The sequence below is a fragment of the Zosterops lateralis genome (assembly GCF_965231275.1).
Source record: "Zosterops lateralis genome assembly, chromosome: 10".
Classification (NCBI taxonomy): Eukaryota; Metazoa; Chordata; class Aves; order Passeriformes; family Zosteropidae; genus Zosterops; species Zosterops lateralis.
The window spans coordinates 10,954,763-10,980,654 of NC_139770.1; the positions used below are offsets into that span (position 1 = coordinate 10,954,763).

The following is a 25,892-nucleotide window of genomic DNA, read 5'->3' on the forward strand; positions in this document are numbered from 1 at the left end:
GTGTTGGCAGTCTGGGAGCGTTGGAGTTGTCATTCCTGGGAGTGTTGGTGACCTGGAGGATTGTGTCTGCATGGAAGGAGCTCCTGGGTCCTTCTGGTTGCAGTCCCTGGTGACAGGAGGTTTGGCCTGTCAGTGCTGCACGGTGTGACTGGTGGGGAGGCTGCCATTTCCATGAAGGTTGCAAATGAGGTTGGGTGTGTGCCTGGCTAATGTGGTGCACTGATCCAAGTGCACAAGGAGAGATGGCCTACATCGTGTCTGGTTATTTTTTGATTCAGCATTTTGTGGGGCTTGAGGGATGGGGTGCAAGCTTTCCATCAGCATCTAGATCTTGGCGTTTTCCACCATTGTAGCACAGCTCCAGTGAAATGGTGTCTCTTCAATAGTCCAAAAGATTCTCTATGTTTACAGGGCATTTTGTTTTTCAGTGTTGACTGTAACAGTCTGTTTGAGCTATGTCCTGCTAAAAAACAATCCTGAACAGTTTATAGGTCATTAACAGTAACTTTTCTCCTTCCATGCTCAAATCTGGATTTGTGGCATTGAGCACAAGCTCACCTCCCCATCTCCTGTTCCTCCAAGCTGTCTGCAGAGCACTGTGGTGGCTGTTGGGCTCACTGAGGGCCTGTTCAGAGTCTCCCTCTCCCATCAGTGGTGCAGTGAAACATGAATGGAAAGTCCCTTCCCCTTGTTCTCTCTGAGCACTGCTGGGGTGAGCACTGCTGCTTGGGAAGGAGACGAAGCTTTCTCTATGCAATTACTTCTTGCTGATGATGGCTTGAGCCCAGCCTTGCAGGAGGCATTTCTGGAGAGCCCAGGCTGCAGGGTGACTTCTTTTTAAGAAGTGTTTTTCACTGACGTGACAAGCTGAAGGGGGAGCGGGGAAATTCCATCCCATCCTCACCCTTACTGTAAAGGCAGCAGCTTGGAGTACATTAATGTATGTACATTAATAAATGTTCCAGTTTGTCTTCAGTGGAAGACAGCACCTTCTCTCAGTTGAATGCTGGACAAAAGCCTTCACAAAGCAAAATATGCATTGCAAACCTGTGCAAACAGCCAGTCTTTTAAAATGAGGAAAGCTCTTTTTACTCCCCTTACCACCACCACCACCTCCCTATAAATTTGCAAACATCCCTGACAGGTGACAACTCCCCTTGCAGAGAAGTCTGTGTTTGCTTTGCTGTTTCTGGGGCTCGCAGCGGCTGCAGCTTTCATTGGCAGAGAATGTGTAGCCTGAGGCAAGGTGTTTGCTTTAATCTGAAATACCTTACAACTCTCTTCCCCTCCAGCTTCTCTTTTCCTTTGGATGGCTTCGGGGCACGAGCTTCCCTTGCACCTGTCTCTCCTGTAACCTCAGCCATGTCACTTCTAGACACGAGGTGCTGCACGCAGCTGATTGCAGCAAAGGGTTGAAGAGGGCAGATAAACACAAAGGAATGCAGCAGAAACAGAGGGGCCCTGGGAGATGAGCACTGAGATCAAGGCAGAGTGCTTTATAGTATTACATTTGTCTTAGGAGAAGAGCAAGGCCAGTTTTTCTCCAAAATGCATCACCATGTGAGATTTAAATGGGTGCAGAGCAATTAAGAGTGGTTTATTTAAAGCAATTGTCCTTGTGTGGACTTAAAAGCAGTTCCAATCAGCTTTTAAAATAAGCTTTGCACCTTCTTGCAATTTATGGCTGAAAAATGAAACTTACAGTCTTAAAAGGTGTCCATCCTTGAGCCTAAGAGTTGTATTGGTGAAAGTTGTGGGTTTTATTTATTTTACTACTATTTTTTGACTTTTTGGGGTACAAGTGCTTGTTCACAACAGAACTAGTGATGGTGAAGGAGCTGCAGTTTCTGAAGAAACTGTCCCACAAGTGGGCTGGAAAATGAGCACAAGTCCTGCTCTGCTGAACACCCATCAGTTGTGTTCATTGCCTTGAAAATGCAACTCTTTGGGGGAGAAATCTGGGGAAGAAGATTGGGTGACACAGAAACGCCTCTTGTCTGGGCTATAGCCCTGTCTCTTGCTGAGACCTTGCAGTTCTCACACACTTGTTTTAAGGAAGAAATAATCTTCCTGTGCCTGTGTGAGAAAGGGGTAAGAGAAACTGATGATCTGAACTGTCTTAGCTTGAAAAGATCTGGAGAGGGCCCGGAAGAGGTTTCTGGGTCTAGTATAACATTGGGCAGTCTGCAGCCTTCCCCAGCCATGTGCCTTGTGACCGGCTCTTTCACAACGTCCTGGGTGGCCTGTCCTGGCTGGGCTGTGGCCCTTCCTTTCCCCTGGTGTGAACCACAGGCAGACTGGGAAACCCCAGCAAAGATCTGCCTTTTTTGCATAACTGGAGAGAAGGGCTGGTGGTCCCTGTGGGTGTGGAGAACACTTACCATGGCTCTGGTGTGGGAAGGAGCTGCGGATGGCCAGGAAGGTAAGCTGCATGTGTGTCCTTGTGGGCCTCCTGACATTCGTTAAGTGTGCCAGAGAAGGTCCTCAGCCTCCCCTGTGATCAAGGATGTAGCCAGCAGCAGTGGGGTGTGGTGAGGTGATCTCTAGTTCCCTGCATTCAGGATGAACACTGATTGCAAAGCCTGTATCCTGCAGTGCTAGAAATCAGGTAATGTTACAGCAATTTTATATTTGTGTCTGACTAGTTAAATGCCCTGGGGCATCAGGGAGGAGAGGTCTGGAGATCTCTCTCTAGGAGTGGGTGTGTGGCAGTGCAATAAAACCCCTGCATTGTCCTGGAGCCCTCTTGGCGCTGTCAGCCTGCTCTACCAGGTGCAAGATTGCTTTCTTTTACCATCTCTCCAAAGTCCTGTAAACTGCTCACTGACACTAGGAGATGATGGTCTGGACCCAGACAAAGCTGCTTTGGGCTAAGGATCTCAGCAAGAGCGTCCTGGTAGAAGTGTTATTTGAGGGGATTTGCAGAGCCTGTAAGTCTTCTGCCACCACCATCCCAGCAGTGTGGCCATGGCCCCGGGGACCTTGTTGACAGGAGCTGGAGTGCTGTCCCCAGGGATGGAGCAGCCTCCATCCCCCTCCCCCTGTACATACCTTCCTGTCATGCCCCTGAGGGAGCCGTCCTCCCGCAGCCCCTTGCCTAACCAGTTCAGCGGAATGCCTGCTCCCCAGACACTGCCTGGTCAGAGTTTTCTTAACCTGGATCCATCCCTCCCTATAAAAGGCAGAGAGAATTCCTTGCCTTTTTTTGTTGTTGTTGTTGGAGTTTGTTGTGGTGTTTTTTTAATTTTTAAAATTTATGTTCTCCCTCTTCTGCTGCAGATAATCATAGGGATTTGCTCTGAGTGTGTCTTGATCAGGCAGTGCTGAGCAACCTGTGGGGTGGGTTTCTGCCCTGGGGATGGTGTAGGGCTGTGTTTGGATATACAGCTTTGTGGGCTGTGGGTGTCCCAAGCCTGGTAGCTACAGAAATTTTGGAAGTGCAACATGTGTTTCATAGTTTTAAAACTGAGAGCTTCAGCTCTGTGGCTCTGCTGTTCTCCTTTCTGCATAGAGGTGGAGGTAACAGTAGGCTGTAGGATAGATAGACTGTGTATATCTTGTGTAGGAAATGGAGATGTTGAGGCTCTCAGCCTCAGTCCTTTTACCAATGACACATCTCAGAGTTGGTATTTGATGCTTCCCAATGGAAACAAGAAACCTTTCCCATATTTAATCTACCGTTGGCTCAAGAAGCAGCCACCAAACCACCTCATACAGGATTCATTTCAAGGCTGCAGCCCAGCAGGCTGTAGAGGAGCTGCTCTGGCCCAAGGTGGCTGCTGGCTCTCTTATGTGTGCTCTCAGCATTAGCACCATGTAAATCAGTAATTCATATTTGATGGCCATGCACTGAATTCCTGATCCACACCATGTAGGAGCTGTGGTCAGGATCAGCTGTGCATCTGATGGACAGACACAAAAAGCTCCCTCCCTCCAGTTCTGCACGACTGTTGCATCCTATCCAAAGCCTTAATATTAAAGCACAGGCTGTGAACTCTGTTAATTTTAATTGCTTCTTAAAAGTGCTTTTCTGGGTCAGGAGAAGAGAGCTCTGCTTGTTGCAAGGAAAGGGCTGAAGAAGCAGATGAAAGCTGGCTATAGGATGGTGGAACTGTGGGATGGGAAGGCTGTCCCTGTGGTGGGGAGCTGATGTGGTGAGCAGTGCAGGAATAGTGCCTCTGTGCAGGGACTGACTAACATGTGGTGTGTGCTGCCACAGGCTCTGGCAGCTGCCACAACCCTGCATTTTGTTGGGAAATGGTTTTGCACCTGGAGGATGAGGCCGATTTGACAAGGAGATGCAGCAAAGTGGCTTGTGTGGCCATCCGTTTCCATGCCTAAGTATTCCCAGTCTGACCATAGAAAAGAAGGAAGGAAGGACTTTGTACAGGACAGGGATGTGATCAAAGCTTTTATTACTGTCTGGTTTTTGTTTGAGAGAGTTTGAGGCTTGCCAAGTTTCTCTTCTTTGTGGTTATTTATTCGTTCCATAGCTGTGCAAAGAAAGTTGAGATTATGCAAAGACATTTCCATAATGAGCAAAGGCATTATTCTATTGGAAGCTTCCCTCCAGCACCTCTCCTGTTTGCAGTTGAACTCAGAAGCTCTCTTAATTTAGGCTTGGCTTTGTAAACCTGCTGGATGTTTAATCTTCTGCCGTGTAGGTCCCTCCAAAAGATCTAATCATCACATTTAGGGCTGCAGATCCAGATCTAGAAATGGTCAGTTCTTTCAGATAAGAATGAATGTAAAGAATGTATCTGTATGTTCAAATCAAAGTCTGAAGACTTGTCTTGTGTGTAGCAGGTCTCTAAAGACATATTTATGTTTCTTTAAAATAATTTTTCCCTAGCTCCCTTTCTTGTGCTATTTGGCTCTAGTTCTGGCTGCAGACCAGGGGTGGCTGCATTTCTCATAGGAATGCAGCCAGTTGATGAGTAGTATCCTTACACTGAGTGTTTTGTTTTTAATGTCACTTCCCAGTATTCTCAATGCTATTGAAGAAAATTAATGGGTGATCTGTCCACTGTGTGATCATTTTGGAAGCATATTTTAAAATCCTGTAAATATTTCTTCCCTTTCAGCATCTTGCTGTACATTCATCTTGGGAAGGAATAAACTAATTTTTAGCTGAGAAGCATAAACCTGCAGGGAGAGCAGTGAAATGGGGTGTTTCAGGAGGTGTGGCTTTAACTCCCCAACTCTATGACTATGAGCACCTGCCATGGAAGAGTGCGGTAATTGGAGTCCTGTCCTCTGCCTTTATGCAAATGCCTCCAAACAAAAGAAACTTCAGAAGACATCTGCCTCAAGCAGCTAGGTCTGCCTCCAAAGGTTTCCAAGGTGCTACACATGATCCTTAAGCAAGTATGGAGCAATAATGCATTAGTGCTTATTTTACATCTTTAAAAGGTCTGCACAAACACTTAATTAAAAAGCATCTTGATCTTGAAACAATAGATTGTAGACACTTTTGCCTCTGGAGCAAGGTTTAAGGCTTATGCTGTCTTGATGGGAACTTCACTCATTGTTTCTATCTAGTTGATAGGATCCTCTTTTTTCCCTGAAATTCGCGCTCCTCTGGATGTTTTGTTTGGTTTGGGTTGTTAGTTTTTGTGGGTTGTTGTTTTTTAATTCTAAATTAAATTGTTTGAAGAAAGAAGATAAAGTCCTTTTCTCTTGTTAGCTGGAAGGGTGATGAATTGAGCTGTCTATATCCATCCAAATGAAAACTTTGTGGAGCATTATGGTACACCTGTTTGTGGGGTGAGGTGAGTAGAGGATGGGAAGCACCTCAGAGTGCTGTTTCAAGCTGTAGAACTGACCATGCCAGGGAGGGGTTTCTCCTTCCAGGCTAAGACAGACCTGGAGTGCAGCCCTGGGAGTGTCCTGCTCCCCTTCCTTGTCCAGCACAGCCAAAGTGTCTGTGCTGCAGCCAGCTGTGGGGTGTAGCTTTTGTTTTAAAAGTTCTCTCTTGAATTAATTGGGATTCCTGCTTTGAAGAGAGTTTTAGGCATCCAAAGTCTCACTATATATGTTGCTTTGTGGTTCTGCAGATCCTGCCCACAGTCCTCTTAATGACTATTATTTTTTTCCTTCAATATTTCATGAGGAGACTTCTGGACTAGGGAATGTTTTCTACTGAATGTCTCTACCATCTGCTTTCCACCTCACTGTTGCTGATTTGATAGCACTGAAATGAATCAGGGAGTGAATTGTCAGGCAGTCACAAAAAATTAAATCTGCCTCTGTGAAGTGTAGATTTAAGGAGTGGTTTGTGGCCTGGGTTCATTTGCTCACTGCTGACTGAACTCTCTCTAATCAGCAGCTGAATTTGCAAAGATTAATGAAAGATCAAAGGAGTTTTCAGTAACAAATATAACTGTCACTCTAAAAGCATGGACTTCTATCTCCAGCCTGTTTAAATAGAAGGAAAAGATAGCCTGAAGCACTTTTATTTCTCCTTGAGAGCATGGATGGGTATGGTGGACCTCATGGTGATGTCCAGACTGGATTAAAATTACACAAGTCTGAAACAAAAGTGATCAGTCTTCTGGGGAAAATCAGCACTGCAAAGTGCAGCATTTCTTGATAGGAAAAAGGGCATAAACAGGCATCCAAGCTTCCTGCCTGGGCAATATTGGATAACAGTGATGTGTTAATAGGAGAAGTGTGAATGGCCATGGGTTGCAGGGTCAAGGTGTAACCAGGCATTTGGAAGACTCTTCTCCAATTATTGCAAACTGGTAACTTTTCTTTTAAATACTGGATTATTGTAAAAGGGCTTGGGTGGGAGGGAGTTGGCAGCAGAGCAGAGGCCGGTTGGAAAGAGCTGCTGTGATTGTGCATCTATAAACAGTTGTGATTGTGCATCTATAAACAGTTGTGCATTTCATGAGGCCAGTCTGTAGTTTATATAAGATAAGGAAAGAACAACACTTTCTCCTCAGCTGCTTGTGCAAGAGCAGCCCTGGTCTGTCAACAGTTACTCCTTTCTCTAACTGAAAACAAAAGCTCTGTAATCTGTTGCTATCTCCTTCTCCTTTCCCTGGCTAGAGTGCTTGGTCTTGGGGATGCAGGTTTGTGCCATGACCCTGTCCTGTCTCCAGCTGGAGGGATGGGACTGTTTATGCCAATTAGGAGCAATTTTCATGAATTTTATTATGTAACTTCCTCTCTCTTAACTTTCAAAAAATATAGGGGTTTGGGAGTGAGCAATCATGCTGTGCTGAGCATCCGAAGATCCTCATGAGGCAAAAAAGGTAGTTTGAATGTTGAGGGTTGTTACTCCAACCAAAGAGCTGCCCTGGTTTGAACTCCCAGAGTCCCCTGGACACATCTACATGCATGAGTGTCTACTGATCTGTGGGTTTGCATTCATCAGTGCAGAAGTGTCTGCTGGCTGGTAGTTTTGCAGGCTTATGTGCTGCCTTGCCAAGATACCTTTGTCCAGATGGTTTTACCTCTAAGCTTTCATAGTGAAAGCAATTTTCTTTAAAAAGGATCTCTAGGGCACAGTAAAAGTGGGAAAAATAGATAAAAGGAGAACCAGGGATAAGCAGAAACACTTTTTCATAAAAGATCTGTATGCTTTGTCTGCCTCCTATGTCATACACCAGCTTTGGGAGGTGAGTCACTGCTGGTGCTTCGGTGGGAATGACCCGTGATGGGATTGCAGGGTTTTTGGTTGTGAGACAGTGGGGAAGGTGTGGAGACCTTGCATCACCCTGGCTGGAGAGCTGAATCTCTCCGGAGGAGTGTCTTGCTCTCATTAAATGGAGCTCAGCAGCCGGAGGGCAGAGGCCCCAGGGGCTGCGTGCGCCCTTCCTAAACCAATATTGCACAGCGGTTGTGAAGGGAACTGGTTTTGTTTCACAATTCCTTTCCACCTTCCCTCTCCCTGCTCCCCCACCATGTAGCGTTATCTCTTGACATGATGCCATTAACTCTCTAATTAGCCCTCGGGGTGTTCTGGGGGAGATAAGGAGACTGTAGGAGCTCAAATAAGCAGCGTGCGCAGATGTTTACCCAGGGTCGGAGGGCAGGGCTGTTGTGACAGGCGATTGCCTTGGGAAGGAGAGGCCGACCTGCATCATGAGCAGAGCTGGGAGCTCTGCTCTCCTCATGCCTTTGGCTAGTCCAGCTATTTACCCATCACTTTCAAAATGTGGAAAGAAATGGAGTTAGGAGTCCTTGGAAGAAGGGATTGATCCTCAGTACTAAACACTTGCAGATAGGGCATGTTTCTAATGTGAAGGTTCATACATTTGAGTGCATTTCAGAGGAATTTCTGGGCTTCAGACCTGTCCCTGGGTCAGTGGTGAGGAAACCAGGAGGTTCAAATTTGTGCTCCCAGGTGCAGCAGAGAGGTTACTCTAAGAGCTGGAGGTGCCTGGTCCCTCTCTTGTGTATGGATCAGCTGCAGTTCCCTGTGGTGCTGGGATGCACACAAGGCTGTAGCCAGTCAGCAGCAAGTAGGATGCTGCCTTTCATACCTCATCTCTTTATTTGTTCTGTCTTGCCATATATGGTTGGATTAAAAACAAAAAAAGAGGAAAGTCCCTGTTTCAGGGACCACGTTGTTTTTCCCTCTTCCTTGTGGTTTGAACAATGAAGATCATCTCTTCATGACTTTTCAAGAAGGCAGGTTGATTTTTTTCCTTTTTTTTAAGTGTTTTCTTTTTGCTCTTTAACCTGGCTTCCTGCTATCACAGAGTACACATCCATCCCTGTTAAGATTTGCACTGGGAAGACTGTCAAAGCCAATTGGCAGAGGCTTGTTTTCTGAGCATTCGGCAGTTATTCAGAGGTAACAGAAAAAAAAATCCACCAAAAACTATGTTCTATTTTTTCCCTCCTCCTCCTGTTATCTCAGTCCTAATTTGTAAACATTTCTGAGTTGAGTGAATGTCACAGTCTGTGGTGACGCAGTCAATCCAGATGCTATTTTTATATGAGTGGAGAGGTCTGAGCAGATTTTTTTAAAATTTGATCTGCAGGAAATTCTGCATGAACTGCCTAACAGGCAGGCAGGTGTGCATGCACGCACCCCCCTTTAGAAGAAATTACACAATCTCCAATTAACACTGCAGTTGTGGTAATGACATTTTTAATCGTCACACTTGCGCACTTGCCTTGCGACCAGGGAGGGTTATTGAGAACTTGCCCGTGGTACTGGTGAGAGGAGCTGAGATGAACCACGTAAGAACACGGGGAAAGAGCATTCAAACAAGGACTCTGAATCAGCAGTTTGGCTTGGCTGACAGCTCATTTTGGAAATTTAGGGGTCTTGTTTGCTTTTTATTTTGTTCTCCGGCATACCAGCAGGAGCCACAAAGCATTGCCAGAAGCTTTCTAGAATATCTGAGTCAGACCTGGGAGGGTTGCAGCTGAAACTTTCAAATCTAACTAGCAATTATTATTTTTAGTTTCCTACAGTATTGGAGGTAAATTACTTTAAGGAGACTTCCTTTCCTGAGGCAGAGCTACATTTTTAATTTCAATCCAACTAAGCATCCAGAGCATAAGTGCCAAGCTTTTCTCTTGATGCTTTGTTTTCTACTTTATTCTTTTTCTGTTTGAGGTGGGCGAGAGCCTGTTGGACTCTAAAAATAAAGTTTTAAACCTTGTTCATCTGGCCTCAGCATGTAGTAATTCTTATTAATGTGTGAAAGGAGGGCCTTTGCTTGAATCAGTTTGCTTTTTCTGATTAGGCTAATTGGTATGATAAGGCATAATCTCTGTTTACAAAGATTGTCTTGCTATGACTTTAGACCATTACAGTTGTTGATTCCCTTGGAGTCCTGTCCAGAAGGCTCAGATGAATTATAACTATCACTGTCCCACAGCTGAAAAGTGAGTGTGCAGTGTGAGGAGAGTGGGGGTGTCCTTCTGCTTTTATGACTCAGCCATTTAAGCATATGATATTTCAGGAAATCGAGTTTTCTTCTGAGAACCCCAAAGAGATGCTGCCTGGCTGGCATTAGGTTACTGGAGGCTCATCTGTGTGAAAGTTTTGTACCTGCAAAAGGAGAGAATCAAATGAGGGTCTGGGGACTTCTCTTCCTCATGGTAAGGTAGAAAGGTTCAATCTTTACTTTTCGTTTCTGCCACTGGTGCCAGTGTGAATATCCAAGGCATGGCCCCAGCCTGTGAGACAGGAGAGCATCTTGTGAGGAGAGTGCATTTAGATCTGAAGCCAGTGAAACAAAATTTGGGTCCCTGGGGTGATGAAGAGGACACACTTGTGCCTGGGCTGTACACTTGTGCCTACTCTGATACCTCCTGCCACCCCTGCTGGCATGGTGGTGTCCTCCTTTGTGTCCCTTGTGGATGATGGATTTGCAAAAAGCCACTTGTCCAGCATCTGCTTCAAGAGGACTGCACAGGGTAATGCATCTGAAACTCTGAGCCAGGTCGGGTCTGTGTGTACAGAGGGCAGGGATTTGTGCTGACATGTCAATTTATTCATGCTATATACACCTCTCCTTGTGTTTGACATGCAGATCTCTTTGGATAAACTTCCAGGTATCTCTCTGTATCTGGGTGTTGCTTCACCCACAGCCACCTCCAGCCACCTGTGGGGCAGAAGATGGCAGATACCACTCACAACAATGCTGCATTAATAACCTGGAAAAGAAGGATCTTCTGAGTTTCATAGCATAGCTATGAGAGAGGTTTTTGCAATGACCTGCTGAGATTGGGAGATTTGTGTATGTACCTTCTCCTGCTCTCTTCTTCCCCTCCATAGTTTTTAAAAATGGTCATCTGAGCACAGCATAACTTTTCCTCACTGTTAGACAACAGAAAATCCATGGGTGACATGAATCCTTGCTCCATGTCCAGCTCTGTGTAAGCCCTGTTTGGGTAACGGTGCTGTGGCTGCTCCTGCAAACTTCACCTGCATCTCTAGATTAGCCCTGGTGTGGCTTTTTGGCTTGTGCCCATATCGGGTGAGATCAGATAAGTACATCGGGCACAGGCCTGGTCTGAGGTGGTGCTGGGGAACATGGAGAGCAGGGCAAGGGGCTGTGGCAGTGGTGTGTTGAGTTGTTCTGTGATGTGGCAAACTGGCTGTGGGCTCAGCAGCTCTTGCTGGTAGCTCAGGAGCACTGAAGGTGTGCATGGTCCTGACCTGAGCTGGGATATTGCTGGTGGTGGTAAGTGGGGAGGGCTCCGTGCACCTCTCTGCAGCCTGCTCTCGGAAATGCCTCCCTTGCACTGTGCTCGGCGAGGAGGATTCGGGAAGGTGCACTGGAAATGCTTCCAAACCTTTTGCTTGCGCCCCTCAGCTCCGGTGAGCTGTGCTTGCGGGGTGAGAGCCACATCAGACCCCTCTTGTGGCAAGGGGCTCCTGCAGGGGAAGGGGGGCAATGCAGTCCTCTGCTCTCTGTTCTTGTTTCGTTTCCTGCCTGAAGATGGTTTTGCCGCGTCTCATTAGTGGCAGCCTTAGGAATGCGCTGCCTGCTCCAGCCGGGAATAGGCTGGTGAGCTCGCAGTGTCCTTTAATTTGCAGAGCTGCCGTGTGCCAGGAAGGCACCGGGAGCCGGCGGCCCCTGAGCAGCACAGTCTGCCCTCTTCCATATCCCCGTGAGCCCGGCTCCCTCCCTGGGTGCCCTCCTGGGGTTAAATGATGCCCGCGGCGAGGCGTGGCAGGGGCAGCAGCAGCTGTGGGGAGGTGCTGAGGCCGAGGGTGGGTGGCAGCCCTGCCCAGGACCCTGGTCCCTCCCTGCAGAGCCCCTGTGGTCGGTGTCTCGCCCCCGGCAGTGGGAGGCTCGGTGTTCGCTGACAGTCCGTGCTCTGCATTTCGGCAGAGCCCTGCTTGACGACAGCTCCTCAAATAAAGTTCGGAGCGCTGTCAGTCGGCTGGGCGGGCTGGGCCGCGCTCTGATCTGGATGTTTGGTTTCCTCTCTCCCCCCCTCCCCGGCCCTTTGGAAAGGTGTTCTGTTTCTCCTGTCTCGGCGGCGCTTCGGGAGCAGCTGCCCTTTGTTCTGCCGTGCATCCATCCCGCTGGCCCGGCGGGCGGCGCGTCCTGGGGGGGCCCGGGTGCCGCCGGCGCTGCGCTGACCTCGCTCCCCCGGCACCCTCCCCGGGGACACCAGGACAGGACAGGGGCTTTGTCTGCTTGTCCGGAGTGAAATCACAGCGGGGATCTCTCCTGCAGATCTCGGCTAAGTGCTCTTCCTATCTTTTGAAAAGTTTGCCGTGGGCATCCTGTCCAGGTGGTTTTTACTGAGCAGCGCACAAAAACTTCTCCCATATATTAACTCAACACCGTGAGTTCCTTCGGACGAGTTGGGGTTTTTTTACTTGTTTTTTTAATCGTGATGCAAAGTTTTTTAATCATGAGTTCAAAGCAACTGCAAAGGAGGGGTAAAAATGTAGCTGGAGTGATGCCCTGCAAACACAGGACCTGTTGGCTGTGAGTGTGGATGGGAGCACACAGGTGACAGAGAATGTAGCTGGATTATGGTGCGTGGAACCAGTGACTGATTCTCAGAAAGCTCCTTGGGGGTTTTGTCCCAAATCTGCACACAGCAGCAGCCAAATAAATAGTTGGCTGCATTACTGTACCACTGGTGTCGAGTGCTGCATCTCGATCCCTTGGTAGCAGCAAAGCCTGTCCCTGAAAAAATCCAGCCCTGAAATCTTTGTAGAAAATAAATAGAAGTTTCTTGGAGCGGCTCCTTTAGAGCAGTTCCATAACTCTCTTTTGAGTTCCCAAACTTGTAGAAAAGTTGACAGGGGAAAGTTATTGTTTCCTTTCTTCTCCCTGCCTGTCTCTCTTTTTTTTTTTCTTTTCTCTTTTTTTGGCCATTTTCCCCCCCCTTCCCTTCCCTTTGCTTTTTAGAGATTGGTGATAAGGAATTCTAACTACTTAATGAGCTGGGAGAGGCCTCTCTCCATTGGAGTGGAGGACTCCAGGTGGCACTTTGACAGATTGGACAGGTAAGGCAGGAGAGCCCCACCTCCTCCTCCTTGCCTATAGTTAGGTATATAAGGGAAACTTCAATTATGCAGAGAGGCACACTCTGAGTCCTGTTATCTCCACAGTACCATCACATATTTTTAGGGTCTTCTAGGGGGTGGGAGGTGTTTGTCAAAATCCTGGAGCCAGAAGAAAGAACAGCAGCGTTGATCAATTTGACTGCTAACATGTTGTACCTGGAAAACAATGCCCAGTCCCAGTATAGTGAGGTAAGGACTCTAGGTTTGAGCTATGATATCACTAATGTATTTTTATTTTTAGTGGGTACTTGCGATTTCTTCACCCCTGACATTAGGTGTGGAATATACACTTGTTTTTGTGAGACTTTCGCATTTTACAGTGGGAAGCAGAGTTTGTTGGGCTAAATATCTGAATGAGAGCGAACTTCGAATCTTTGTTCGGGACAGAGAATTTGTTTTGGGAACCCTGATCAGCCAACGTAATTTTCTTTCATTGGAGAAGCAAGGCAAGGCAGTTTATGGTGGGCAATGCACACGGATAGCATTCCTGTAGCAGTCTGAATACTAGCTGTGTTGTCTGCATTATAACTCTTTTACGAGTCTTTTATTGCCAGAATTGCTGCTTGTGGTTTAAAGTGGATGATATCTAGGAAATAACTAAAAATGTGTTATAAATCCCTTCTTAGGTTACTTTAAGTAACAAAATATGCAAACAAAGGTTCTCCGCTGCAAATGCTGCATTAGCGTCCACACCAATACCTCTTTTACTCAGTGCTGTTAATACCTCGCCCCATAACTTGCAGCAGCAACGTATTTTACACAGGGTGTTTGTATAGGCATATTATATGAGAATAAATGTGTGTACAATGGATGCATTTTGCCTTCCACAGCCCTTTCCACTTCATGGGCGTGAGTGGGACGCAAACTTCAGGTGCAGCTTTGATTTCATTTTTTTAAATTATTTATTTAATTGCTTTTAACCAGCTGGGTCAATGCTTTTTGTAAGGTGGCAGTGGAGAGGATTGCCACACGCTGTGCAAATCTTGGAGGAAGTTACGAGGGGTTGAGGGAGATCTAACGACAATATTGGTTTACATTCCAGCGGAGACAGCAGCTGTGTTGACACTTGCCAGAGTGGCAAAGCAGCCAAAGCTCTGTGTGTGTGCGCGTGTGTGTATTCCTGGAGAAAAGGCTTCAAGTGGAGGGCATGGGGTACGAGCCCCAAAGCAGACAGAAGCTCACCCACTTGGAAGAGAAAACAAAATAGAAATTGAAAGGCCAAAAGCATAGCTAAGAGATGAGACAGGTGGCGAGGAAAAGTGTTGAAGGTTTACTGGAGGCTTGCACACCTGGGATGGCGGGTCTGTGACTCGGGGAGAGCGAGAGGTATCCTGAAACCAGCGTGCTCTCCCCGTCCCTGTCTGCAGGGAGCCCAAACCCCCCTGTGCGCGTGGCTCCTCTGCTGCCTCCACGCAGGAGACACAAATGGGCGACTTTTTTTTTTCTCTAGGTTAATTATAAACTCTTAAATGTGGAGAGAGTGTTTGCTTGGTGTTATTTGTCTGCTGCTATCTGATCAACTTTCGCTGAATAGCAGCAGAGGGGCTGTGGAGTCCCTATGGTTGACTGGCTGGGCTCACCTGACAGAAGCGATGCGCTCAGGAGCGTTCTTGCTCCGCTTAAATGCCACTCGTCACTGTTGCTGTCAGGGGAGGTTTTTAAAAGGCTTTAGCTCTGATTTCTCCCCCCCCCCCCTCCACACTCTCTCCCTTACCTCCTTGGATTTGAACAAGGTGCACTGGCTTTGTTCATTGAGCAAAGCATTGTACTCTGGGGAAGGAAAACCCGATTAGCATTGACTTGGCTTCGTTTCTGAGGAAGAGCAGCCTCACTAATGACTTGTCTCAAAAGAGAGGGAGACTTGTTAATGCTCAGTTAAAATATATTGGTGATGATGAACCTCACTCATCTTAAGTTTGCAAACAAGACGTAGACTTTGGCATGATTTCCTTAGAAAAGAAGAAAAAAAAAAAGCTCTCAATGTGCAAATAGAAGCAGCACTTTGTTGTCACTAGTAATTGCACTTCAGATTTTAGAGCTGTTGCTGGGTTTGTCACAGGGCAGACATACCAACTTGTGAAAAACTTAGTCCAGACTAGCTTCTGGGTTTAGAAATGGACCTTATTTAAGCGGGCAGAAGTAATTCAAGTAATTCCATTAAAATCAAGTTTTAAAATGAAGAGCAGGGAGTGCTCTTCCAAAACCCATTTCTTGGGGTGTTTTGCCGTGCCACCCGAGGATGTTGGCTGCATGCTGGTGGATGCCAAGCTCTGCCATCCTCACAGGCCGTCTGAGCGGTGTGTTCCGCCCTGGGAATGCATTCCCAGCCTGGGAACGGGCCGTTGCACAAGCCCCGTGCAGGCTGTGTGGTCAGGGCGGCGAGCTCGCACCATCGCCCACGGCCCTGGGCCGCCCCTGCCTGCGAGCGTGGTGCCCAACACCACCGTCAGATGGGTTCCTCCCGAATGGGTCAGGGTCAGATCTGCTTGGGAAAAGCTGAGAGAGAGGAGAGGGGTGTTGAAGTGAATCACAGCCTTGAGAGGCTGGAGGTGGAACCTGTTTCAACCACTTTTTCAGCTTAATCTATCCCAGCATTTGGTCTGGGTCAGCTGTGAGAACAATTAAGCTCTTTGTTGGTAGAGCGCTGGACTTGATGACCCTGGAGATCTGTTCTTGTGTGTTTATGAGTAGGAGATGTGAAAAGGAGAGAGACTTTGGGTGTTTATTAATAGGATGATGAGGTGCTCATGAACAGGAACCCTTTGAATGTCATTGTGTCTTCCTGCTCATCTCCACATGTGGAATTTTGTGTTGTGTACAAACGTTTGTGAGGAAGCATGCACAAAATTGGGTGTGAAGGAGAGTGCCTGCAAGTTTATCTGGTCATGTCGAAGTTTCCTGCATTTCTCCCCTCTGTGGAGGGAGATGAGAGCAACAGAGATTCCCTTTAGGGACTCTGGGTTCCTCTGCAGTTTGGCTGAGTGATGATGTAGGTTTTGGAGTGCTTGCTAAAATCAAATTAAATCATTGCCAAAAGAATAAACACATCTTGTTCAAACACTGATAAGAAATATGTGCCATGACTTTTGATTATATCTGTCATCCTAAAGATCTTCCTGCTCTTTGTGGGAGACAAATTAAAGAATCTCTTTCCGTTAAGATTTTTATCGTAGTTTTGGGGGGGAGGGGGAAACTAGTTTTATACTAAAAGAACCTGTGCACTGCTTTGTGGGTTTTTGGCAGCATTCCTTCCCGCTGAAAATTAAGAAAAGCTGTATACATACATAAGTCTGCAAATATCTTTGAGGGTTTGTATAGCCTCTTCAAAAGCATGCATTTTTGGTTTTGTTTTTCTTTTCCTTCTTAGCTTTTAAGCAATAATTCAGATGTGCGTGTCTGAGTTGTAGTGCTTTGGGTGTGAGTTCTTTGTAGGAGCAGGCATGTGGGGGCTCTGGGGTGGCCTGGAAGGATGTCCTGAGGGAGCTGGATCTCCTCAGTGAGAGAAACATTTCCTGTGCTTGTCTGGGATATTGGTTCAGCAAACCTTAGTTTAAGGTTAAAGAATCTGGGGGTTGAGATATCACTGATATATTGAGCACCTGCTTCATTGGTGTGCAATAAAAGTGTGTCCAGGGCTTGTTATCCTTGCTGTCAGCCAGGATTTGGCTGAGAACTACCAGAGGACAAAGCTCGGCTTTCCTTGGCTGATTTTGCCACATGGCATAGTCATCATGACTGCATTTGACAAAGGCTCTTTCCCTCTTGCTGCCTCTTCTCTGTGGCCCTCAGCCAAACCTGGGATAAAGGAAGCTGAGGGATGTTGCCTGGTCACTGCCCAGGAGGGCAGCCCACCTGCTTCCTTCCTGGAGGTACCAGGAAGAAAGTTTTATCTGTGCAATACCCTCTGAATCCCACATCTTGTCCTACCCCAAGATGAAAACACTTGGATAGGTGCTATATAAAGCTCAGGGTTTTTTCTCAATGAAGAAAGTTTGTCTAAACCTGACCTTCTCTCCTTTTGATGCAGTCTTGGAGTTCTGCTGGCTCTGAGCAGGCAAACAATTCCCAATCCCTGGGTAAGGAAGCCTCTCCCTGAGCTGTGCAGGATTCAGATGTGAGTTCCATGCCTTCCAGTGGCCTCTCTTTATTTAAATGGTATCAACACTGCACATGTTTGGGCACAGTCTGACATTAGTAGCAAGAAATAGGGAGATGCATTGGAGGTTGTGTTCCCTGATGGTATCCCTGCAATTCCAGCTACGCTTCTTGTGCATTCTTCCTTCAATTTTGCAGTAATTGCACTTATGGGATTGAAGTTTTTGTCATGTGATGACATCTGTGCAGGCATGAGAGGCATGTGTCTTATCCTTGGTCTGCAAAGGTCTTCTGCAAGACTGTAGAGGCCCTATATAACCAGGTTCTTTTTTTCCAAGAGGTTTTCAAACTGCAATCCAGTTGCAAAGGTTTAATCTGAGGTAGGAAAGCCTAAGGTCGGAAATGTGTTGATCTTCTGTTTGGAGAAACTAAGTGGATGCTGCTGCCCTGTTTGTGTTTGCCAGTGAAGAGGGTTAAATAGACCGGAGAGATGGGTAGTGGGAAGCTGCCTCTTGCCGTGTGCTCGTTTCCCTCCAAGCTGAAACAAGGGGATCATGCTGCAGGAGAAACAGAGGAAGGGCAAGAGTTGAGTATGCTTCCAGTAAAGAGCCAACCCCTCACTGCAGCAGGTTTGTCGTGCCATGGATGGCCTTTTGTTCTGTCGTAAGGTACCAAAAATTTTTTTGTGGTTAGTACAGATAATGTGACCCCCCATGTTGAGCAGTTGAATTCGGGATTTTGCCTGGAGAAATCCTCTCTTGTTTATGTGGAGATATGGGACCTCAGCAGTCTAAGGCTATGGGTGTAGCCCAGAAACAAGTGATTGTAACCTGCATGTGGGTGGAAAGAATGAAATGTGTGCTTTATCACACAAAAATGAAACCTGATGACGTTGGACCATCTGCACGGCTTTAACTGTGCAGTACTTGTGCAGAAATCAGGACAGTCTGGCTGTGTGTGAAGTAGCTCTGGGTGTGAAGTACATGCTCAGGGGTTTGTGCAGTCATGTAACTACACTTGACATCAGATTGGAAGTTTCAGCTCCATTTTGCGATTTTCCGTGGTCAAAAGGAAGGGTAATAAGCGGTATGAAATCAGGGACAGATGATCTTCTCAGTTTCTTGTTCCATTTGGCAAAAAAAAAAAAAAAAAAAAAAGTGAAATATTTTCTAGTATGAAAATAAAGTTTTTTAGTCTGAGAGATGAAAAAGAGCTGCCACTGCAGTATGGTCAGGTTGTTTTACATCTTAGAGTAGTTGCAACTGATGATCCATTTTATTTGCTGTAAGTTGACCTTGGTTATGACAGGATGAAATTATCCATGTATATTTATGTATATATCTATATATGTACAAAGTCTGGAAATGTTTTTCCCTTAGGCACTAGAACTGCTGCTTTGACCAGTTATTTTTATTGGTCTGATGGTTTGAATCTTCAACAGTTTCACCAACATCTGATTTCTCTGATTTCTTCCAACATGAGCCTAGTGATGCTATTACCTAGCTCCCTTAGGAGCTATTTTTCTTTCTTTTTACCTGGTTTGTTTTAAATAACAAACTAATGGCTTTAAGTTGAGAGAAATTGCTTTCTTTTTTTCTCCCTGGGCATAGAGAAACACCAGAAAGGAGCTGCTTCTGCCTTGTGTCTCAGCCCATCTGGTGGTAACCTTTTGGTTTGCATTTGTCAAGTTATGCCTTGTGGAAGGGTTTATTTCCAGTTGCAGCTCTGTTTACTGTGAGACAGAGGCTTCAGTCATTCTGTGAAGAAGACATGGCATCTGCAGCAGGGAAGCTGTGGATGTGGGATGTGAGAGGGTGTAAACCATTTGCTTTGCACTTTTTCCTCTGGAAGGCATTAGTTATAACTAGTGGAGAAACTACTTATTTCATTATCGTGAAGGGCTGAATAAAAGCGGGTGTTGCCTGGCTCAAGGCAAATTTTAAATTCTATTTACAAAATGTTCCCACTGAAAAAAAAAAAAATCTGGAAACGCTTCAGAAAGGAGCTCTTGCACCGATGGATTTGTTCTAGACATTGTTAAACCCTGTTATTTTTCTGGCACTGCCTCCAACGCCTCTTGAGAATGTGCAGAGTAGGCAATAAAATGAATGCAACTCTTTTAAAGCAAGGTTGCATAAATCATCAGAAAGGAGAGGAGCTTCTTGTAGTCTAACAGCAGCACTCCATCCTCTCCAGCACAGAAGTGAGCTCAAAGCTCTTTGTGCCACTTGGCCTGGATTAGTGTTAAGTCACTTTTGGTATCAAGTAGAATTAAGAGGAAAATAATTTCTCTCCAAGGGTGTTAAGGTTCAACTTTTTTTTTCCCTTGCACACGTTTTCTGGATTCTCTGCTGTCTCAGTGCCATAATCCTTGCAGTTCCTTTTCAACTCTCCAAGGCCATGATCTTTAGAGTGACACATGAGCTCAGCCGTGGTCTGGCGTGCGGGTGGGTCTCTCCAATGAATAAACTTGCTGTTCTTAAAAATCTCCCTGTTACGTTTTGGCTTCTTCAGTTACCGTAGTAGATGATTTCTGAGAAATCTTCCAGTCTTCAGTCTCCCAGAGCTTCCCATCAGAATTTCGCTGTGCTGGGAGAAGAAGTAATTGTCAGATGGATTAGAGAGCTGCTTTTCAGTTGGAGCAGACCGTGGCATAAAGCTTTTTGTGTAGCAGCCCAGAACATACAAGGCTTTGCAAATGATGATTTGGCTGTGAGCTACTGACAAGGAAGGTTCACCTCTGTGTTTCTCTGCACAATTTCTTATAAACACAATGGGTCCTGGGTGAGAATCTGGGCTCTCTTCTAAAGGAGAGCCTGTGAGAGGCTTTCCAAGGTTAGCTGAGCTGCTTGAGCAAGGAACAAAGAGCAGGATGACATTTAAGGTGATGGGAGTTTTTGTTTCTGTAAGGCCAGTAATATAAGGAGCAAACCCAGTAAGAAACAGCTGTTTAGGAAGTCTCAGATAAGATATAAGAAAGGTTTAAGTCCTTGGCATTGGCAAAGTAAACTTGGACCCTCTTTGGGAACTTGAATCTAAATTTGGTGATTTTGTTTGGAATTACTGGCCATTGTTATCAGCTCCATGCACAAACAAGCAACAAAAACATGGGAGGTGTGCGGGGGAGCTTTTCGGTGGTTGCTTTTTTTTTTTTTTTTTTTTTTGGGGGGGGGGGGTGCCTGTTGGATTTTGTTTTTTAATTTGTGCAAGGATTGAGTCAGTTGGGAGTTGATCCAAGAATGCTCAATGATATCTTCTATTTTTGCAAATCCCCTGCCACTGCTGTTTCACCTGGGGTCTTAGTGGAACAACTAAAGGAGCAGTGTTTTAACCAGGATGTGCGTGTTCGTATCTTGAGTGGATGGCTCGAGATGTGATGTATTTCTGGGCTCGTGCTCAGTCGTCCGCTCACTTTGGAAGTGGACCCAAGTGGCAAGGCTGAGCATGCTGAAAATTAATGCATTGATTGGAGCCCAGCAGCCTCTTGGGGTTGATTCCAGAGTTTGGATCCGGATTAAACTTCCCCCCAAGGATTTTGGGAAGTGGTATACAAGGGGACCTGGTGAAATTTGAGATGAGTCCAACTTCCTCAAGATGGCAAGAAGATGAATGTTTTAACCAAGGGCAAGAAAGTGGGAGGAAACGCCCAGTTTAGGGAGGGAAGGGGAAATATTTTATGGTGGGGTAGTGTCTGGGAATGAAAGGGATGGATTGTGTCTCAGCAGATATGAATCTTTCAGTTTTAATCCACATCTAGGAAGTAAATACAAAGAATCTTGCCAACTTCAGGGAGAGGGGAGGAGGTGCTGGGCTTTTGGGCTGTGCTGCTGAGGCAGAAATTGCTGTGCTGCGGAGTCGTCGTCCAGCTGTGTCAGGGGATGATGCACAGGGCTGGAGCGTGGTGGCTCAGGAGCCAAGGGGAACAGAACAATAGGAATAGGTGGATGCCAACAGAAGTGTTGAGTCAGCAGCTGGATCTCTCTGCTGTATGGGAAATGATTGAAAAGTATATTTAGTCATTTTGCTTGTTTGTTTTGGCTTTTTTAGGTAATGTCATGGTGTCTTTGGGAATCACAGAAGTGTTTTTTGGAGAGTGATGGCTCAAAAAAATTAATAAAGGTCTGACTGAGTGCCCTGTAAAATTTGGATTCTGCAGATTTAATTTATGTCTCTGAGATTTTCAGTAGCCTCTGCAAGCCTCCACTGTGATTTCTCACTGCTGCAGTTTTACTCTGCATTTCATCCATAGTTAAAGAATTGGCTCCCTCAGGAGTGCTGGTGGTGACTGCCTAGAACTGAATAGATGAGTATATTTCCCTCCACCTCCTTTCAGCAGCTGGAAAGTGTGCAAGAAGTTCTTTATAAGGAAACCAGAATGTGCTCCGGCTTGGTGTCACCAATACTTTGGAAACAGAAAACTACTGCTTGATACTAAGGTGGGAAAGTTGTTGAGATGAGCCTCGGTCAGTCCTGTGTTTTGTGTCTGAAAGAAATTGTGAATGTTCAGGTTGGAGGGGTAGGGAGTTTAATGTGGTATCAGATGGAAATTAGTAGGTATATTGTTACTCAAAAATGTGGAAGAACACCTTTCTGTCTGCACAGGGAAAGGTCTATGCAGCTGAATACCTCAAATGTAAATCTCTGAAGCTGTGCCTTGCATAAGTGACCATGGCACCGAGTTTCCTGGTGTTTGCTGAAGTCAGTAGTATTGGACATGGAAGGAAGTACTGAAAACTGGGTTTAGTTTTGCTGTTAGACATTGGAGACCCCGTGTCAGAGGGTCCATTGGAAATCCTGCATGTGCAGAATATGTGGTGAAGTGATTTAAATAGTTGGGGAGAATATTCTTGATGTTTGTAAAGCTGATGGAGCGAAGTCACTGTGGAAGAAGCAATGCCTTTGCTTCTTTGTCTGTGTACTCACACCCCTGTCTCTCAAACACCAGTTTTTGGGTTTCATGTATGCACAGCCTGGCATCTTTGGAAAACACCATATAAAAGTTCCTGCTCACCTCTGAGTAGGCTGCAGTAGTGATGTGAACTACAGAGGCAGGGTGGGTAGGGGGTCTCCTGGCTGTGTCTATCCTGCTGTACTGAATCCCAGCAGATCCTTGGGCTCAGGCAAAGCCAGCTTGGTGCAGGCCAGGAGCTGCTTTCATACAAAAAATAATGTTGGAAGGCAAAGCCCTGCCTCCTTTTGTTCTCTGCAGTTGGGATCTAATCAGAATTTGGCGTCCAGTCCACTTGACTCCCCCCTCAGTCTTGAAAGCTTTTCAGTCTGCTGTTTGGTGTCCAGGCTTTTGGGAGCTCCATCCAGAAGTTTTCTTGCTTGATTTGGACAGAAGAAATGGCCAAATACATTAGAAAATCCAGTACATCTTCCTTTTAATCTATAAGGGCTCTGATGCTGCCATGTAACCCTTTTCCTCTGCTTGCTCTAACTTGTTTTAATCTGCCCTTTGCCCTCCTATAACTCTTCTTATGAATTCTTATATTCCATAGTTGCACCATGCTTCAAAGAGTGGGCGTGGGGGGTTTGCGTGTGGCTTTTTTTCTTTTTTTTTTTTTTTCTATGTGTTTAACTGCTTGACTTGCAGATCATCTGAATTTCTTGTTCTGACTATAATGCTACCTAGCTTGAGTATTTTACTTTTGTGTCTAAAAGATGATGCATTTAGATTTTATTGAGCATAATGAAGAATTTGGGAGCTAACTTCAATTCCTGGTTCTATTCAACCCTGGTTATTCACTGTCCTTGTGCCCTTTGGCCATACTTTGGTGGTTACTGTGCCTGCAGCCTTTCACTGTGGATGACACACAGATATCCTGTCCAGCCTAAGCTGCCCTTTCAACACAATAAAATGCTGCATGTCTGAAATGACTGATAACATCAATGGTTACCGTCCAGTAAAGAGTTTAAGAAACAAGAGAGCTTTAATCAACTACTGGAGTTTTCCTCTCCAGCCCCTGCTTCTCCTCCCCACTTCCCCATTTGTATTTTATTTGGTTTCTCTTAATTTTTAAAGTTCTGTTTTTATTTTTTTTTTATCCAGCTTTTCAGCATTGTTGTACAAACCCAGCACACAGGATTTCTGGGCGGCTGACTGAGCTGGGATCTTACAGTTGTTCTCAGTCACTGAAATTGGGCAAAAAAAGCCTTGCTGAGATCTTGCAGTCTTTTTCTGGTTATTCTGATGCAGGTCTTTGTCTTCAATTATGTTTACATCTCCTGGGAGCGTGAGGGGGTGTTTTTCCTATTTGTCTGTACTTTATGGCTCTTCAGATCTTTGTTGACATTGTGCTGTCCAGCTGGTAATAGGAGAACGTAGGAAACTCTTGGCCTCTCTTTCAGTTTTAGGAAGCTGAGTGTTTGGGTTATTAATCAATTTCTTTTAAGTTCATGGAGTTCTAATGTCTTGTGATTTCATGCATTTCATAGAGGTGATATCGTATGAATTCTTTTTTGGTTTTCTGCCTTCCTCTCTTTTTTGTTTATATGTTTTCAAATTACACGTCAAATGAATTGCTGAGCACAAGCTCAGGGTCAAGAAATGACTGTGTGCAGTGGGGGTGGATCTTGGACTTTCCTGTTTTAAACTGTCGGAATTTTCAAAATAACTGAGCATAGCTGAGATACTCTAATGAAAGTGGTTTATGTTTATGAAAGGGATTTTTTTTTTGAAAAAAAATTTGAAAGCTTTTTATGAAAGCTTTATAGTCTAAAAATCCTAAAATGGTCTGACTTTCAGAGACTCGTTGCTTTCTATGCAAGTAGAACTTTTTTCAAGAGCCCAGTTTAGAATTTTTTTTTTACAGGGCCTAAAATGCTGCTCTGGGGAAGTCAGGGATATTTTTATATGCATTGGAAAATATTTAGAAGTACTTACACAGTGTCGAGTGTTCAGCCTTAATATTTCTGTGAAGTGGGATGCACTGTCATTCTGAAAACCCTCGAATTAGACAAGGTCTTTTATGTGAACCTGTGGCAGGTGGTAGGAGTCAGGAATTACAGGCATTCCTGCTTTGGGCTGTGCTTGTTTTAAGACACCCTGCTCCTGGCTGAAAAACACTTCTTCCTCAGTTAAATGAATGAACCAAGGGGCAAAACTCAAAGTTTTGCTGAAACAGAAAACTATTACAGCTGAGGGGAAAAAGACAATTCCAAAGCTTAGAGGCCTTGTGGGTGGGCAGAAACGGGCCCTCACATTGCTTTTTATTAATTTGTCTCATTCTCTGAGCCCACAAATACTTGCATATGTGGACTTTAACTTGAACATGAAGTTCTGCTATGTTCCGCAGTACTGTGGCTCAGTGAAATGTGACCTACAGCTTTACAGGGTATGGCTCTTAAAATTGTGCTGCTTCTGTGAACCCAAAGGGTGTAGATGTGGCACTGTGTGCCTGCTGGAATAGCTCATCCCAGTGAAAATGGCAAAGACTTTTCTGCTTCCTCCACCAGACAAGCCAAATTGTTTTTCATGTGTGAGTCTGTGTGTGTTTGCAAATTACTGATGTGCACTGATTTCTCCTGTTCAGCTCCTGTGGTGTGTTGCTCACCAAATGGGCTGCAGGGCTGTTTGGGATGGCTGGGATGGAAGGGATGCTCTGGTAAAGTGGGCAGAGCAGTCAAGGTATAAGCTTGAAACATAGCGGTATGATTTGGGTTGGTCATTTAATGGTAGGTTTTTTGAGGGGAAGAGAGTAGTTTTGGGGGTTGGGTTTGGTTTGGTTTTTTCTCTTCCCCAGTTGATTGAAATGGAGTGTCTTCCTTAGCCTTTCCGTATGTATTTAGGTGGTGTTGGAAGCTGTCCAGGCAACTCCTGGGGTTATCTAACTACTTAACATGAAACACCTGTGCAGGAGGATTGTGTGTGTCAACTAATGAGGTTTTGGTTTTTGTTCTTCTTGAAAAAATAACTTTTTTCTTCATTACTCTTGTGTTTAGTTTCTTAAAATTACAGTGGTTATACATATTGCACAGCCCTGGAGAGCTCAAATAGATTCCTTTCTCAGCATTAGAGGAGAAAATGTGCAGAAATATTTGAGCTCCCTGCTTACAGGTGGGATTGAGCTGCAGAGAGGATGTTTGGTTGTGCTGCAGCAGGTCTGATATCCAGGATGGGAGTGATTGACTCCAGAGCTTCTTTTAATGCAATGCCCTCCATTGCACTGGGAACCTGTTATACCACTGGGATGGGAAATAGCCTCCTCTCTTCCTGGAAAAAGCAATGACCCAATAGCAGGATTACTCAAATCAGATAGGTTTCCAGGCACTATACTAGAACAAATCAATCTTGGTAACTGTTGATATCTTTGGTTCAACCGAAGTTATTTCTTCCCTTGCTTTTCGCATTGAGTATATGGTGCACATTATCATTTTATCTGAGGGCTTCCAAGTGCTTGGTGTTTTCAGGTGCAGAGTTGCTCTGTGGAAAAACCTCTGCAAAACAGACCCACAGGATTTGTTTTCATTTTAGAACTGGAGCTGGAGGGGGTGTGGCCGAGCTGGTGTAGAAACGAGTTGTGTGCATCTTCCCCTCTTTGCTTGGAGGGGACCAGAGCAGTGTCCAAACTGAGTTTGTTCCTCATAAACAAATTTTCCAGTCTTTCTCTCCTTTTTTTTTTCTGTTTGATTTTTTTGATTTTTTTTTCCTTTGTTTTGTTTGAGTTTTTTTATATGAGGAAACAGACTAGAGGCAAACCAAATCACAGCTTTCATTGCGATGAGTGAGCTGAGCTCTCTCTGCCTCAGCCCTGATCTTAGCTGAGGGCCATGGGTGGAGCCTTTT

General features: G+C 45.4%; 1 protein-coding gene across 7 annotated transcripts in view; it reads left to right on the forward strand.

The window, feature by feature from the left end:
• The window catches only part of TP63 (tumor protein p63), a gene marked incomplete at both ends in the record, with an annotated part of 98,970 nt that overhangs the window by 20,773 nt on the left and 52,305 nt on the right, over window positions 1-25,892 (forward strand). For 4 of the 7 annotated variants that reach the window (XM_083869075.1, XM_083869074.1, XM_083869076.1 and 1 more), the window contains one exon: window positions 13,048-13,198. The exons of the other annotated variants lie outside the window; for them this stretch is intronic. In XM_083869075.1, the coding sequence (XP_083725201.1) occupies window positions 13,157-13,198 (42 nt within the window). Of the gene's footprint in view, window positions 1-13,047; window positions 13,199-25,892 lie in introns of those variants that run through there. 7 annotated transcript variants of the gene reach the window in all.